We start from the raw sequence: 18,467 nt of genomic DNA on the forward strand, positions 1-18,467 counted from the left end.
ATCCTAACAGGTTCTGTCCCGACCAATCAGATATCCTAACATTAGCGTCTCTTTGTCAGACCCTCCTCCACAGCTCTGCGGAGGAAGGTCTGACTAGCCCACACAGCATTCCTGGATGGGAGGACAACCTGCTCTGGTTTATTGGCATTTCTTTAAACCAATCACAGTTGTCGTGGGCGGGGCTAAGCTCCGGACGGAGCCACGGTGCCTCCGCTAAATACTGTAGTAGTTTAAGTTGTGCAACAGAAAACTGATTGGACAGATAGTCTAGCTAGCTGTCTGGATTCACCCTGCAGAGATCTGAGGAGCAGTTAGACAGACAGACAGACAGACTGAGGACAGACAGTTAGACAGACAGACAGACAGACAGACAGACAGACAGACAGACAGACAGATAGTCTAGCTAGCTGTCTAAAAACAACTCAAATGTAGCCTAGAAATCTAGACCACCGTAGAGGCAGCAAATGTAATTTGCAGCCAGGCTCGTCTAGCAACTCTCCGTTGGCTTGCGAGCTGGAAAAACCAAACTCTGGCTGGGCCAATCACATGGTGTATAGAGTGGGTGGGCGGGGCTTATGGCTGCAGCTGGTGAACAGAGGTCTTCTGGAAGACTCGGAGTTCAGCTTTTCTTTGAGAAAAGAACAAAGAACGACTCTGAAGTCATTCTTAAAAAAAGATGTGTTCGGAGTTTAAAGTTGAATCTATCAACTAACTCTGCTCTGATTGGTTGGAGCGCTATCCTATTGGTGCAGAGGGAATCTGAAAGATAACTGTTTATCCCGCCCCACGGATTGAGCCCAGCCAATGGGGAGCTCCCAGACCCAACATCTGGATGTGGGTCAGACCCAGACCATCATCTGGATGTGGGTCAGACCCAGACCCAACATCTGGATGTGGTTCAGACCCAGACCCATCATCTGGATGTGGGTCAGACCCAGACCCAACATCTGGATGTGGTTCAGACCCAGACCCATCATCTGGATGTGGTTCAGACCCAGACCCATCATCTGGATGTGGGTCAGACCCAGACCCAACATCTGGATGTGGGTCAGACCCTGGATGTGGGTCAGACCCAACATCTGGATGTGGGTCAGACCCAGACCCAACATCTGGATGTGGTTCAGACCCAGACCCAACATCTGGATGTGGGTCAGACCCAGACCCAACATCTGGATGTGGGTCTGGCTGGTCAGGCTAACTCTAATGTCAAAAAGATGACAAAATCTCTGAATGTGCACCAGCACAGACCGGTCCAGAGTGGGTGGGGGATCAGAGAAGTTAAAGAAGGTCTGGCTGTGACTCTGAGTCCACTTCATCTTTTTCTCTATTTTCAGTAACTCGTCTTATTTTAGCTCCGCTGTGGCCACTGTGAGTCACTCTGCAAAGGCTCATGGGAAACGTGATCACTCTTTATCTACAGCTGTGGTTTCAACATGGCCCATATTAAAACATTCAACAAACACTTGAAGGGTAACTTTGCTGTTTCTCACCCCACCAGACTCCATGTAAATAATCAGGTGATCAGCATATCTCCTTTATCTCCACAGCTGTGGTTTCAGCATGTATAGCCCATATCTCCAAACATGTAAACAAAGGACTTTTTGAAGCCAGCATATCTCAACCAGACTCCATGTAAATAATCAGGACTTTTTGCTGCATTTCTCACCCACCAGACTCCATGTAAATAATCAGGACTTTTAGTGTGTATAGAGCCAGCATATCTCCACCAGACTCCATGTAAATAATCAGGACTTTTAGCATGTATAGAGCCAGCATATCTCCACCAGACTCCATGTAAATAATCAGGACTTTTAGTATAGTGTATAGAGCCATGTAAATATCTCAACCAGACTCCACTCCATAAATAATCAGGACTTTTAGCATGTATAGAGCCAGCATATCTCCACCAGACTCCATGTAAATAATCAGGACTTTTAGCGTGTATAGAGCCAGCATATCTCCGCCAGACTCCATGTAAATAATCAGGACTTTTAGCGTGTATAGAGCCAGCATATCTCCACCAGACTCCATGTAAATAATCAGGACTTTTAGTGTGTATAGAGCCAGCATATCTCCACCAGACTCCATGTAAATAATCAGGACTTTTAGCATGTATAGAGCCAGCATATCTCCACCAGACTCCATGTAAATAATCAGGACTTTTAGCGTGTATAGAGCCAGCATATCTCCACCAGACTCCATGTAAATAATCAGGACTTTTAGTGTGTATAGAGCCAGCATATCTCCACCAGACTCCATGTAAATAATCAGGACTTTTAGCGTGTATACTGCCAGCATATCTCCGCCAGACTCCATGTAAATAATCAGGACTTTTAGCGTGTATAGAGCCAGCATATCTCCACATGTAAATGGGTGAATTAAGGGTTTAATTCAACCAAACCAGAGTGGTGATTGTTGGAACAGTGGAAAGATGAACCAAGATGGCTTTTGGTAGTTTTATTTAGTTTCTGTCCACTTTGAATGAAGTGTGTTTTACGATGATAAAAGTCCTGATTATTTACATGGAGTCTGATGGAGTTTGGTGATGGTGATGTCGGGGCTGTTTCATGTTAAACTAAAAGGATCTTACTCTTTAAATAAAAGCTCTATTTCTGTAGGGATCCATCCCATAATGTCAGCACTAAGCCTTCCTGTCCTGAGTCACACAGACACCTACAGACTGTAAACGTCTCGTCATCACCGTGTGAAACCAGTCCAAAGTGGAAACTTCAAAACAAAACTGCAAGCAGCCACAGACAGCACGTAACCACGACGACTCCTCACATCCACGAGGGTCAGCATCATCAGGCAGGGTCACATGACCACATGACGCTGCAGGGTCACATGACCACAGGAGAACCACAGAGACCAGAGTATATAGGACACTTCCTTAGTGTTGACCTGCAGACAGACTCAAGTACACACACACACACACACACAAGCTCACACACACACACATACAGGCTCACACACACACACAGGCTCTCACACACACACACAGACACACACACACACACACACACACACACACACACAGGCTCACACACACACACACAGGCTCACACACACACACACACACACACACACACAGGCACACACACACACACACACACACACACACACACACACACACACACACACACACACACACACACACACACACACACACACACACACACACACACACACACACACAGGCACACACACACACACACACACACGATAAAGTCTAGAGGTAGTGTACGTGGTGGAGCGTGCCCCCATGTGCTAAGTCTCAGTCCTCACCACAGTGGCCCAGGTTTGATTCCGGCCCTTTGCTGTATACCCTCCTGTCTAATAAAGACCCAAAAACTGATCTTTACAACAAACACGTCTGAATATTTTCAGAATAAAAGTCAAAATATTTAGAAATAAAGGGTTTATTTTCATTAAAAAAAATCAGATATTTTGAAAATGAATTCAGAAATGCTTTTGATTAACAAAGTGATTATTTTGGGTCCCCTGAAGAAGTCCCGAAAATAAAGATTCTCCGTAAAGTCTGACGGCCCCAAAACTTTATTTAAAACAAGTTTACAGACGGGGGGACCCTGAAACTAAACCAGATTCCTGTTGAGACCCAACATGTCCTCAAAGATCAGCAGGAGCACTCTCTGAGTCCTGGTCCACACAGACATGTGGGCCGGCCTAACCCCCGAGGGGCTCTGGACCAGGCCCAGGACCAGGACCAGGACCAGGCCCAGGACCAGGCCCAGGCCCAGGACCAGGACCAGGACCAGGACCAGGACCAGGCCCAGGCCCAGGACCAGGCAGGACCAGGACCAGGACCAGGACCAGGCCCAGGACCAGGCCCAGGCCCAGGCCCAGGACCAGGCCCAGGACCAGGCCCAGGACCAGGCCCAGGCCCGGGCTGCTCCATCAGCTGGCCATGTAGCGTCTCCAGGGGAACTAAAAGGAAATGAAAGCAGCTTTACGAGGTGTGTCAGCGTTCAGCTGCTGGAGAACATCTCCGTCAGAGTCGTCTGTTTACGGACTCTGCTGCTGGACGGTGGAGTCTTCACACAGGTTGGAGTCTTTGCAGACGTTGTCTTTGCAGACGTTGGAGTCTTTGCAGACGTTGGAGTCTTTGCAGACGTTGTCTTTGCAGACGTTGTCTTTGCAGACGGAGCGGTGGAGGAGTTACCAGAGGCTGTACCGGTGGTGGCTGAGGCCCTGGAGGAGGACTGTCTGCAGAGGTTAGGGCGGAGCAGGTACTGGTCTGAGGCTGAGGCTGTGGGGGGGTCTGAGGCTGAGGTGGGGGGGTCTGAGGCTGAGGTGGGGGGGTCTGAGGCTGTGGTGGGGGGGTCTGAGGAGGAGGAGGACTGTCTGCGGAGGTTTGGGCGGAGCAGGTACTGGTCTGAGGAGCCTTTGCGTCGGCTCGTAGCCCTCCGTTTCTCCTCCTGGTCCAGCTGTTTCTGGAGCTGCAGGGCCAGCTGCCGGTCCTGCTCCTCCTGCAGCCGTCTGCTCTGGAGCTGCACCTCCCAGTCTGCCCCCCCCCAGGCTGACAGCCCCCCCTCTGACCCCTCCTGCAGGGCCGAGGAGGAGGAGGGGTCCAAGCTCTTCCTCTCGGACCCCGGCCGTCCTGCAGGAAGCTGAAGGTCCTCCTCCACAGAGAGAGGAGGAGGGGCTGGTCTGTGAGGGGGGGGCTCTGTCACAGCGCCGTAGTAATCCAGTTTGGGGAGGGGCCGATCCACCTGGGGGGCAGGAAGAGGTCAACAGTTAGGGATAAACCTACAGCTGGTTAGCCTAGCTTAGCATAGAGACTGAAACAGCTGGAACTACTGCTGGTTAGCCTAGCTTAGCATAGAGACTGAAACAGCTGGAACTACAGCTGGTTAGCCTAGCTTAGCATAGAGACTGAAACAGCTGGAACTACTGACCTTGTTGGCTGTAAACATGCTGTTAGATGGAAGAGGACACAAGAACCTGGAACACACACAAACACCTCTTCGTCACCATCATCATCATCATCAACATCAACATCACCATCATCATCACTTCCCTAAAACAACGTGTCCCCCCCCCCAGGAACAACCAGTTGTTGGAGGGGATACAGCTACAGCAGGAAGTAACCCATAACTAGTTGTAGGCTAACATAACGTCTGACCTCCAGGAGACCGGCACCACTCAGGGCAAAATATGAATCAAGAGTTAGGGACTGCTCGATTAGGGAAAAACAGATAATCACCATTATTAACCGATTACTCGTTGACTTCTGGAAAGATGTTGCTGTTATTGAACTTAAAAAACTGTGGAAAAAGTTAATTAAATCAAGCGTATTTTAGGAATACTTGTCCTATTTAAACTGTATTTCTTCATTCAGAACACGAGAGACAATAACTTCAGGTTTACTGCCAAACGTCTCGATGATTCTGTTTTTGGGATCATTGGGAGCAGAAATCATAATCGTGATAAAATGTATGAATATACTTTATTAAACATCTTCTGCTTTACACAAAATAAAATAAATGATTTGAGTGGCAGCCAGTTTACTCTTCGGTGGTTCAGGGCGAGCTGGTTTCAGGACTTGTTCTTTTATTGGGTCTTTGTTTTGTCCTCCGTTCTGCCAACATGACATCATGACTTCACGTAAACATACACGCCACTTTCCTAAAGCCACGTGGCGAGTTATCTGGACACATTCTCAGCTCTCCACGGTGGGTACTATCGTGATAAAAACGTCACGCGTGTTAAAAAAGAAAAGAAAAAGGTTGGGTTTAGGAAAAGAAGACAGGAAAAGGGTTAGGGTTAGGAGAAAGGGGTTAGGGTTAGGAGAAAGGGTTCAGGGTTAGGAGAAAGGGGTTAGGGTTAGGAGAAAGGGTTCAGGGTTAGGAGAAAGGGGTTAGGGTTAGGAGAAAGGGTTCAGGGTTAGGGTTAGGAGAAAGGGTTCAGGGTTAGGAGAAAGGGGTTAGGGTTAGGAGAAAGGGTTCAGGGTTAGGAGAAAGGGGTTAGGGTTAGGAGAAAGGGTTCAGGGTTAGGAGAAAGGGTTCAGGGTTAGGAGAAAGGGTTCAGGGTTAGGAGAAAGGGTTCAGGGAAAGGGTTCAGGGAAAGGGTTCAGGGAAAGGGTTCAGGGTTAGGGTTCAGGGAAAGGGTTAGGAGAAAGGGTTCAGGGTTAGGGTTAGGAGAAAGGGTTCAGGGAAAGGATTCAGGGTTAGGAGAAAGGGTTCAGGGAAAGGGTTCAGGGTTAGGAGAAAGGGGTTAGGATTAGGAGAAAGGGTTCAGGGAAAGGGTTCAGGGTTAGGAGAAAGGGTTCAGGGTTAGGAGAAAGGGTTCAGGGTTAGGAGAAAGGGTTCAGGGTTAGGAGAAAGGGTTCAGGGTTAGGGTAAAAGTAACATCGGGGGAAGGCTTAAAAAAACCAAAACGGCTGAAAATCGCCACACGAGGGATGCCGGCTCTCCTGGTGACAGTCCTGTTTTACCCATCAGCCACCACAACCCCCATCAACCTCCTTATGCGGAGCTACATCCCTTCATACTATAAATAAAATTGAATTGAATTACTCTCTACGGCTAAAAGATTCACTCATAATGTAGGTCACTGGCGGCCGAATTGTGTTGATAAACCCGCTATGAAGTGAGTATGCGTCTTGATAACACGCCAACATGGCGTACGTATTGGCGTGTCGTACAGACACCTCTTGATGACATCACTCAGCGGTTTGGTCTCCCACACAGGCCTCTAACACACGAACCATGACTAATCAGATGTGTTTTGGCACCTGGACGGTGGTACCGGCTCTATCTGAACTCCTCCAACATCACATCATTAAAACATGTCAGTCCCCGTGCTGCAGCTTCACGCTCTACAGGAAACAAGTCCAGTATCGGTAACACAAAGATTTCTTAGCACACTCTTTGAAGAGTAACTCTCGCCAAAATGCATCCTAGGGTCTTTTTGTGAATGTACGTGAGTCAAACTTTAGTTTAAAAGCATATTTAGGACCGAAGCGCCACTTCTAAGATTCACCGTATTCTCGTTTTTGGGTCAAATGGCCTTTTGAATGGGAGAGCTAGAGGCACTCTCATGCTAGCCTCAAAATAGATATTTTATAAACACTAAGAAGACTCGACACAACATGAGACTATGCTCCAAGTATCACCAGGAGCTCTACACCTTAACGACAGCACTGACAACATTGTTTGCCCTGAACTTTGTGAGAGCTGGGAAAAATTACATTTAAGCATAATTCCTCATATTTTTATGTTTTATTTCTACTTTAATTCTCTCACAAATGCTGAAAGAGTTTATCTCATTTCCCACATGTAGATTTTGATTCTAACTTTGTGAGACATCCAGTCTGGAACATTATGTGAGCACTGTTTGCCTGAACCGATAAAGGTACAAGGTCACCCTAAAACTATCTCATGTTGTCCCATGCCAGTTAAGATGTAACTGGGGGGTGAAAGTCATACAGGGAGGAGGAGGTGAGATGACTCCAAGATGTCTCTTGTATTTCTCTGATTGTCTTCATGTGTTTCAGATTGCCTGTCAAAATTGTAGCGTCATAATAATCCAAGTGTGTGTGTGTTGTCACTCTGAAGATGTATATAAGCCTGGTGTTCTGTTCATTGGAGAAACTGACTCCACACTGGGCTGAGGCCTTTTGTGAAATCATGTTGATCCTATTTGCAAATATATATATGTTTTTAATAAAATACAAAAACCCAACTTGGTTTTAGTCTTAGTCTGTCTTATTTGTTTCAATTTACTAAACTCTGAAAACTCTTCCCCCTGCTGCAAAGGAAACTTCCACGACAGCTGTCCTACCAAAATAAAGGCCAACATTTTTTTTAAATATAATCTGCCTGGCGAGCAGCTCCAGTGACTAGAAGCCATGATGTAACATCCAGAAAGATAAAACATGAAGACGTGGTCCTACCGGTCCATCTGTCCGCTGACCTCCTTCTTCCTCTTCTTGGCTGGAGTGGCGTTAACAGGACCGAAGTTCTCCTGAGAGACCGGACCGGAGTTCTGCACCAGACAACAACAACACAAACAGCTTTCACACACTTAACAGGACCGGCGTTCTCCTGAGAGACCTAAGTTCTCCTGAGAGACCTGAGTTCTCCTGAGAGACCTGAGTTCTCCTGAGAGACCAGAGTTCTCCTGAGAGACCAGAGTTCTCCTGAGAGACCAGAGTTCTCCTGAGAGACCTGAGTTCTCCTGAGAGACCTGAGTTCTCCTGAGAGACCAGAGTTCTCCTGAGAGACCGGACCTGAGTTCTCCTGAGAGACCTGAGTTCTCCTGAGAGACCTGAGTTCTCCTGAGAGACCAGAGTTCTCCTGAGAGACCGGACCTGAGTTCTCCTGAGAGACCTGAGTTCTCCTGAGAGACCGAACCAGAGTTCTCCTGAGAGACCTGAGTTCTCCTGACTTCTGAGACCAGACAACAACACAATGGCTCTTCTCTACAATCTCACATCCTCTTAAACAACGCCACTGCTGCTCTGAGCTGTGATATATATAAAATATATACAGTGGGGGAAATAAGTATTTGACCCCTTGCTGATTTTGCAGGTTTGCCCACTTACAAAGAATGCAAAAATCTACAATTTTAATCATATGTACATTCTAACAGTGAAAGACAGTATCCCAAAGAAAATTCCAGAAAATCACATCATATGAATTTATTAAAATTGATAACCATCTGATGAGGAAAAACAAGTATTTGACCCCCTGGACAAACAGCAAGTATTCTGGCTCCTACAAGCCAGTTAGTCTTTCTTTAAGACACAGCCCCAATCCGAACCAATTATCTACATCAAATACACCTGCCTCACCTCGTTACCTGTATAAAAGACACCTGTCAACACCCAAACAACCAGCATCCAACATCACCACCATGGGCAAGACCAAAGAGCTTTCTACGGACATCAGGGACAAGATTGTTGATCTGCACAAGGCTGGGATGGGCTACAAGAGAATCGGAAAGCAACTTGGAGAGAAAAGATCAACTGTCGGTGCAGTTATCAGGAAATGGAAGAAGCACCACACCACCGCCAACCTCCCTCGGTCTGGGCCTCCACACAAGATCTTGCCTCGTTGGGTGTCCCTGATCATGCGAACGGTGAGGAATCATCCCAAAACCACAAGGGGAACTGATGAATCAACTGAAGGCAGCTGGGACCACAGTTATAAAAAAAGCGGTTGGTAACACACTACGCCGTCATGGATTGAAATCCTGCAGCGCACGCAAGGTCCCCCTGCTCAAGAAGAAACATGTACAGGCCCGCATGAAGTTCGCCATTCACCACCTGGACGACTCAGAAGAGGCCTGGAAGAAGGTGATGTGGTCAGATGAGACCAAAATAGAACTTTTGGCCTCAACTCAACTCGTCGTGTTTGGAGGGCAAAGAACACCGAGTACAACCCAAAGAACACCATCCCCACCGTCAAGCATGGTGGTGGCAACATCATGCTTTGGGGGTGCTTTTCAGCCAAGGGGACGGGACAACTCCATCGTATTGAGGGGAGGATGGACGGGGCCATGTATCGTGGAATTCTGGACCGACATCTCCTTCCCTCAGTGAGAGAGCTGAAGATGGGTCGAGGATGGGTGTTTCAGCACAACAACGACCTTAAGCACACCGCCAAAGCAACAAAAGAGTGGCTGAAGAAGAAGCACATCAAGGTTCTGGAGTGGCCTAGCCAGTCTCCAGACCTGAATCCCATTGAAAATCTTTGGAGGGAGCTTAAAATTTGAGTTGCCAGGCGACAACCTCGGAACCTGAATGATTTGGAGGCTGTCTGCAGGGAGGGTGGGCCAACATCCCTGCCGAAAATGTGCACAAACCTTGTCACCAACTATAAAAACCGTTTGACATCTGTGCTGGCCAATAATGGCTTTTCTACAAAATATTAACATGCTGTTTGTCCAGGGGGTCAAATACTTGTTTTTCCTCATCAGATGGTTATCAATTTTAATAAATTCATATGATGTGATTTTCTGGAATTTTCTTTGGGATTCTGTCTTTCACTGTTAGAATGTACATATGATTAAAATTGTAGATTTTTGCATTCTTTGTAAGTGGGCAAACCTGCAAAATCAGCAAGGGGTCAAATACTTATTTCCCCCACTGTACATAATAAAAAAAATAATAATAATAATAATAATAATAATATATAAGAGACTAACCAGCTGAGAGCTGAGATCTTTTATAATAATAATAATAATAATAATAATAATAATATATAAGAGACTAACCAGCTGAGAGCTGAGATCTTTATAATAATAATAATAATAATAATAATAAAATTCTAATAATAATAATAATATATACGAGACTAACCAGCTGAGAGCTGAGATCTTTATATAATAATAATAATAATAATAATAATAATATATACAAGACTAACCAGCTGAGAGCTGAGCAGGCGAGCCAGCCTCTCGTCCTCCTCTCTCCTCTTCATCTCCTCCTGGACCATCTTCTGCTCCTCAGCCAGAAGCTTCTGGATCAACACCTGGCTGGCCCTGGCCTCCTCCTCGTCTAGAGCTCTCTTCTCCTCCGTCAGCTGTCAACAACAACAACAACAACACAGTTAAACACTCTGGCCTCCTCCTCGTCTAGAGCTCTCTTCTCCTCTGTCAGCTGTCAACAACAACAACAACAACAACACAGTTAAACACCCTGGCCTCCTCCTCGTCTAGAGCTCTCTTCTCCTCTGTCAGCTGTCAACAACAACAACAACAACACAGTTAAACACTCTGGCCTCCTCCTCGTCTAGAGTGTCCACAACAACAACAACAACACAGTTAAACACTCTGGCCTCCTCCTCGTCTAGAGCTCTCTTCTCCTCCGTCAGCTGTCCACAACAACAACAACAGTTAACAACAACAACAACACAGTTAAACACTCTGGCCTCCTCCTCTTCTAGAACTCCCTTCTCCTCCGTCAGCTGTCAACAACAACAACAACAACACAGTTCAACACCCAGGGGTCTGTTCCAGGTAGAAGGTTGAACTAACTCTGATGTCGGAGTTGATTTACCCTGAGATGGGTTTTCTCTGAACAGCTGATATGAGTTGGTTCAATCAACTCAGAGTAGGTTCACCACCACAATAAAAAGGCAGCATGAATGGAGCCATGATACTACGATTCACCATGGTAACAACCACAAACAAACAGGTCAGTGTGTATATTCCGATATAGTGTATATCATATTTAATCATAAATATAGCCTAATATTACTGGTGAAATGGTATTGAACCTATAATCTATTTCATTTAGGTGCCACACTGCAGACGAAGAAGTCCTAGTCCTACTAATCCCATTCTGAGGCTGCAGGACCATCATTATCAGAATTATAATCATAATCTTTTATTTCAAAGGGTTAACATCTTTCACCTGCAGTAGGCTACCGTTTAAAAAGGTTTAAAAATGTTTCAGAGCGAGTCTCTCTCTCCTGACGGTGCTTTGCTACAGCGGCTTCCTGCTCCGCAGCACCAGTGTTGGAAAGACAAAAGCTGTAAAAAACTCGGGCTGTCAAAATTAACACGTTAATATTTAAATATTTAACTCGTTAATAAAAGTTAACATTAAATTAATGTAGCTGTGTTTGTTTACTTCATGTGGCGGCTGACCTATGACCTGACCTATGACTGACCTATGACATGACTGACCTATGACCTGACCTATGACCTGACCTATGACCTGACCTATGACCTGACCTATGACCTGACCTATGACCTGACCTATGATGACCTGACCTATGACCTGACCTATGACCTGACCTATGACCTGACCTATGACCTGACCTGACCTGACCTGACCTGACCTGACCTATGACCTGACCCATGACCTGACCTGACCTGACCTGACCTATGACTATGACTGACCTATGACCTGACCTATGACCTGACCTATGACCTGACCTGTGACTGACCTGTGACTGACCTGTGACTGACCTGTGACCTGACCTATGACCTGACCTATGACCTGACCTGACCTATGACCTGATGACCTGACCTGACCTGACCTGACCTATGACCTGACCTATGACCTGACCTGACCTATGACCTGACCTATGACCTGACCTATGACCTGACCTATGACTGACCTATGACCTGACCTATGACTGACCTATGACCTGACCTATGACCATAGCATAGCAGAAGACTGGATGGACTGAGAGAAGTCGGGAGACACCTCTTAAAATCTCCCCTGGAGAGGAACCATTGAGTCAAGAACACACTCTGTATGACAGCGAGAGGACACAGAAGACCAACATGTTGAGACAGTAAAGCACTTCGCTCTGACAGGTGAGCGCTGGACTTCTCTTAACAATGACAACTACTTCACTGATAACGAAAGGAATCTGCAATCGTTGGCACTAACTGTAAGTAAAACACTAAGACACTATGCTGATGCATGTGCTGATCACTTTCTGGATGTCGTAAAAGAATGGAAAATCAAGGAAAAGTTAACCACACTTGTAGGGCTGGACCCGAATATTCGAATATTCGTTTGATGGGTTGGTATTCGAATGGAAAATTTGACATTCGTATATTCGTTTTTTAAAAAAAAAAAAAAAAAATTATTTTGGTTTATTTATTTTCTGCATTTATCTCTTGTTCACACTCCAGTCCAGTTGGTGGCGGTAATGCACATTTAAGTTGGTTTGCCAACCGCCAATAAACTACAAAAAGAAGAAGAAGAAGAAGAAGAAGAAGAAGAAGAAGAAGAAGAAGAAGAAGATACTGTCGGTACACCATGATGCCCACTTCGAGCATTTAGCGAGCTGGGCAGAGAGCTAGCGGCGATAACAAGTGCGGAAATGGAAATCATTTGTTTCGCGTTTTTCCGTTGTGATTCGGCCAGAAACTTCAACATTGTGAGGCGAAGAGATGGTTGTGGAATATAAAGCTCGGATATTACATTTCCTCGGACTCTTGGGGATTTATGAAAATCAAGTTTTGGTCAAAACGTATGCATGCACTCTCGGCTGCTCAGAGTGGTTTTATTTTCTGTTACTTTGTAACAGTTGTGTACATGGTTGTATATTTTAAAGATTTAATGCTTTAAAGTTATAAAAACGCTCATGAGAGGAAGTTTTATCGAGGTTACAGCGACGCCCCAGTCACAAAGTGTCCCGTTGACGGGAGGGTGATCCTCGAGAGGTTAAAAGTTTATTAATTCTGAACGCGTCTGGCCTGTCTGTCCATATTGAACCAAATACGACACTGCTGCACTCCCTTGTGAAGTAGTTTGGATGAAAGGTTCTCAAAATAATCAAAATGCAAACAGACAGACAGAGATTCCTGCCTTTATTAGAGATAATAATATGTTCAGCCCCCTCTCTCCGAAGCTTCCGATATTCGATGCTCATTACTACCGAAGCTTCGAAGCTCAAAAAATGGTATTTGGACCAGCCCTACACACTCCGCAAGAACACTTACTCACACTGTCCTCTTGTAGTTTAAAAGAGAAAAGGCCATTGATGTGCAGTTTTCATGTCAAGTAAGATCAAATCTCCAAGTAGCATTAGATTAACCTTTGCAATTTGTCCCATAATTAATTTCTCTTGAAGTTGAGATGTTTTCTTAACTCTTCTAACTTTAAGTGTCCTGCATATGTAGACATGTGTTTAGCTGATAATGTGATTCAGGGCTCCAGACTGCAACCAAAATTTGAGAGTGTGCGACTGAATTTTGCATCCAGTCGCACATGTGCGACCAGCAAATTTGCCCCCATTTTTTTACACGTTAAATGTCGAAACGTAGGTACCTGAGCGCGTAAACGCAAGCTTATCTGTCCTCTGAAAATTGACAGAGAGCTCCGACACAAACACTCACACAGAGGTGCGATCGACGCAAACTACGTCGTCTGTTTTGTTGAAGTCACAGCGAGTGATGCCGATAAAGTGGTTTCAGGTACGGTTACAGTTTTTAAAAACTTCACACAGACAGCGTTTGCTGCGATATGATATTAAAAACATCACGGGGCTGTTGATACTTCCTCTGAGACAAGCAGGCTCAGCAGTGTTGGGCATCTGTGCCCTGGGGACTGACTGACAGGCTGAGTCTCTGTGCCCTGGGGGACTGACTGACAGGCTGGGGCTCTGTGCCCTGGGGACTGACTGACAGGCTGGGGCTCTGTGCCCTGGGGACTGACTGACAGGCTGGGGCTCTGTGCCCTGGGGACTGACTGACAGGCTGAGGCTCTGTGCCCTGGGGACTGACTGACAGGCTGAGGCTCTGTGCCCTGGGGACTGACTGACAGGCTGAGGCTCTGTGCCCTGGGGACTGACTGACAGGCTGAGGCTCTGTGCCCTGGGGGACTGACTGACAGGCTGAGGCTCTGTGCCCTGGGGACTGACTGACAGGCTGGGGCTCTGTGCCCTGGGGACTGACTGACAGGCTGAGTCTCTGTGCCCTGGGGACTGACTGACAGGCTGAGTCTCTGTGCCCTGGGGGACTGACTGACAGGCTGGGGCTCTGTGCCCTGGGGACTGACTGACAGGCTGGGGCTCTGTGCCCTGGGGACTGACTGACAGGCTGAGGCTCTGTGCCCTGGGGGACTGACTGACAGGCTGAGTCTCTGTGCCCTGGGGTCCTGACTGACAGGCTGAGGCTCTGTGCCCTGGGGACTGACTGACAGGCTGAGTCTCTGTGCCCTGGGGACTGACTGACAGGCTGGGGCTCTGTGCCCTGGGGACTGACTGACAGGCTGAGGCTCTGTGCCCTGGGGACTGACTGACAGGCTGAGGCTCTGTGCCCTGGGGACTGACTGACAGGCTGAGGCTCTGTGCCCTGGGGACTGACTGACAGGTTGAGGCTCTGTGCCCTGGGGGACTGACTGACAGGCTGAGGCTCTTTGCCCTGGGGACTGACTGACAGGTTGAGGCTCTGTGCCCTGGGGACTGACTGACAGGCTGAGTCTCTGTGCCCTGGGGGACTGACTGACAGGCTGAGGCTCTGTGCCCTGGGGACTGACTGACAGGCTGAGGCTCTGTGCCCTGGGGGACTGACTGACAGGCTGGGGCTCTGTGCCCTGGGGACTGACTGACAGGCTGAGGCTCTGTGCCCTGGGGACTGACTGACAGGCTGAGGCTCTGTGCCCTGGGGACTGACTGACAGGCTGAGGCTCTGTGCCCTGGGGGACTGACTGACAGGCTGAGGCTGAGGCTGTGGTCCTGTATTGATTAGTTCAGTGTGTTGTATCTGGCTGACAGGCTGAGGCTCTGTGCCCTGGGGACTGACTGACAGGCTGAGGCTGGAAAGCAAGGCAACTTTACTGGTGTGTGTGTATAATATAATAATAATAATAATAATAATAATAATAATAATAATAATAATAATAATAACTGTATATAAGACACATCATGATAAGACATTTATAAGACAGTTATTAAAGAGAGGCTGAACTTACTTTAGTCACCTGTTCCTCGTATTCCTGCTTCAGCTCTCCAGGCTCACTCACTCTGGGGAAACACACTGATACTACACACACACACACACACACACACACACACACACACACACACACACACACACACACACACACACACACACAGACACACACACACACACACACACACACACACACACAGACAGAGACACACACACACACACACACACACACACAGACACACACACACACACACACACACACACACACACACACACACACACACACACAAACACACAGACACACACACACACAGACACAACACACACACACACACACACACACACACACACACACACACACACACACACACACACACACACACACAGACACACACACACACACACACACACAGACAGACACACACACACACACACACACACACACAGACACACACACACACACACACTGAGTGATATTGTGTAGACCACAGCGGGGCCTCTGGTCCACACATTGTGCTGCATCTGTAATATTTGTGTCCCTGTTCATTTTCCTTTATGTGGACATAAATAAATGGTCAAAATGTGTGTGTCTCTGACACACACACACTGTGTGTGGTACAGGTCCACACACACACGTCCTGCCCGTTGAGCCTCCACACACACAGAGGGAACACTGGACACACACACTGGTCCACCACGTGTTGGTCCGGCACACACACCACGTGGACACCCACTTCCTGCACAGGGGACACACAGGGTGGCCACACGGACAGACAGGAAACACACCACAACACACAGACATGATCTTAACCACGGACACAGGAAACACACCTGGCAACACACAGACATGACTTAACACGGACTCCAGGAAACACACTGGCAACACACAGACATGATCTTAACCACGGACTCCAGGAAACACACCACAACACACAGACATGATCTTAACACGGACACAGGAAACACACCTGGCAACACACAGACATGATCTTAACCACGGACTCCAGGAAACACACCTGGCAACACACAGACATGATCTTAACCACGGACTCCAGGAAACACACCTGGCAACACACAGACATGATCTTAACCACGGACTCCAGGAAACACACCTGGCAACACACAGACATGATCTTAACCACGGACTCCAGGAAACACACCTGGCAACACACAGACATGATCTTAACCACAGACTCTAGGAAACACACCTGGCAACACACAGACATGATCTTAACCACGGACTCCAGGAAACACACCTGGCAACACACAGACATGATCTTAACCACGGACTGTAGGAAACACACCTGGCAACACACAGACATGATCTTAACCACGGACTGTGGAAACACACCTGGCAACACACAGACACCAGCAGCCGCCCCCTCTAGGAAACACACCTGGCAACACACAGACATGATCTTAACCCGGACCGTGAGGAAACACATTTGGCAACACACAGACACCATGTTAACTTTCTAGAAACACACCTAAACACACAGACATGATCTTAACCACGGACTGTAGGAAACACACCTGGCAACACACAGACACCATGTTAACCCCTCTGTGTGGCAACACACAGACATGATCTTAACCACAGACCTGAAACGTTGAGACACCATGTTGACACCTGGCAACACACAGACACTGGATGTTGGCCCAGAGGAAACACACCTGGCAACACCAGACATGATCTTGGTCCGGCGGACTCCAGGAAACACACAGAGACCCTCTTCCTGCACAGGGGACAGCATAGGGTGGCCTTGTCCACGGACTCCAGGAAACACACCTGGCAACACACAGACATGATCTTAACCACGGACTCTAGGAAACACACCTGGCAACACACAGACACCATCTTAACCCCGGACTCCAGGAAACACACCTGGCAACACACAGACATGATCTTAACCACGGACTCCAGGAAACACACCTGGCAACACACAGACCATGTTAACCCCCTCCAGGAAACACACCTGGCAACACACAGACACCATGTTAACCCCCTCTAGGAAACACACCTGGCAACACACAGACATGATCTTAACCACGGACTGTAGGAAACACACCTGGCAACACACAGACATGATCTTAACCACGGACTCTAGGAAACACACCTGGCAACACACAGACACCATGTTAACCCCCTCTAGGAAACACACCTGGCAACACACAGACACCATGTTAACCCCCTCTAGGAAACACACCTGGCAACACACAAAAATGTGTTTTAAAAGTCTGAGTTACTTAATCACTGATGATAATAATGGGCACAATGTTGAATGAAAACAGTTCTTATTTATTTTCTCTAAAATGTAAGTAAGTAAAAACAATTCAAAGACAAAATACTAATACTATACTAATACTAATCGAACTAGTGTAGGAGCGATGAACTCTGAGTACACATTCAGTTGTACACCTCTGCTGTAATATAAGTTGTGCAGCATACAAGCATGATGAAATCATAATAACAAAGGGCTCTGTTCTGTAACATGTTGCACACAACCATGTCCTTATTGGAAGAAGTCCTGGAGCTGGGACAGGGCCGGGTCAGACCAGGTTCTCATAGTCCTTCTACTGGGCTCTATAGTCCTTCTGACCAGGATGCATGCTGGGATCAGTAGTCGGATGTGACCTGACTGATGCATGCTGGGATCAGTAGTTGGATGTGACCTGACTGATGCATGCTGGGATCAGTAGTTGGATGTGACCTGACTGATGCATGCTGGGATCAGTAGTTGGATGTGACCTGACTGATGCATGCTGGGATCAGTAGTTGGATGTGACCTGACTGATGCATGCTGGGATCAGTAGTTGGATGTGACCTGACTGATGCATGCTGGGATCAGTAGTTGGATGTGACCTGACTGATGCATGCTGGGATCAGGAGTCGGATGTGACCTGACTGATGCATGCTGGGATCAGTAGTTGGATGTGACCTGACTGATGCATGCTGGGATCAGTAGTTGGATGTGGTCTGGCCCAGGTGAGGGAGAGGAGCAGGTGTTAGAGTAACATGGTCTGGTGTGTTCTTCCTTCTAGTAACACCATCTACAGGCTGGAGAGAGCTGGAGGGGGACAGA

General features: G+C 47.3%; 1 protein-coding gene across 1 annotated transcript in view; it reads right to left on the reverse strand.

Moving 5' to 3' along the window:
• Nucleotides 1-3,830: 3,830 nt before the first annotated feature.
• rnf168 (ring finger protein 168) overlaps nucleotides 3,831-18,467 on the reverse strand; it is a gene marked incomplete at its 5' end in the record, with an annotated part of 16,652 nt that continues 2,015 nt past the window's right edge. Inside the window, 8 exons of the mRNA XM_028574156.1 lie at nucleotides 3,831-4,730; nucleotides 4,917-4,962; nucleotides 7,916-8,007; nucleotides 10,392-10,547; nucleotides 15,404-15,455; nucleotides 16,072-16,121; nucleotides 16,353-16,544; nucleotides 17,114-17,173. Of these exons, the coding sequence (XP_028429957.1) occupies nucleotides 3,987-4,730; nucleotides 4,917-4,962; nucleotides 7,916-8,007; nucleotides 10,392-10,547; nucleotides 15,404-15,455; nucleotides 16,072-16,121; nucleotides 16,353-16,544; nucleotides 17,114-17,173 (1,392 nt within the window). The remainder of the gene's footprint in view (nucleotides 4,731-4,916; nucleotides 4,963-7,915; nucleotides 8,008-10,391; nucleotides 10,548-15,403; nucleotides 15,456-16,071; nucleotides 16,122-16,352; nucleotides 16,545-17,113; nucleotides 17,174-18,467) is intronic.

Source organism: Perca flavescens, chromosome 3 (assembly GCF_004354835.1).
Source record: "Perca flavescens isolate YP-PL-M2 chromosome 3, PFLA_1.0, whole genome shotgun sequence".
Taxonomy (NCBI): Eukaryota; Metazoa; Chordata; class Actinopteri; order Perciformes; family Percidae; genus Perca; species Perca flavescens.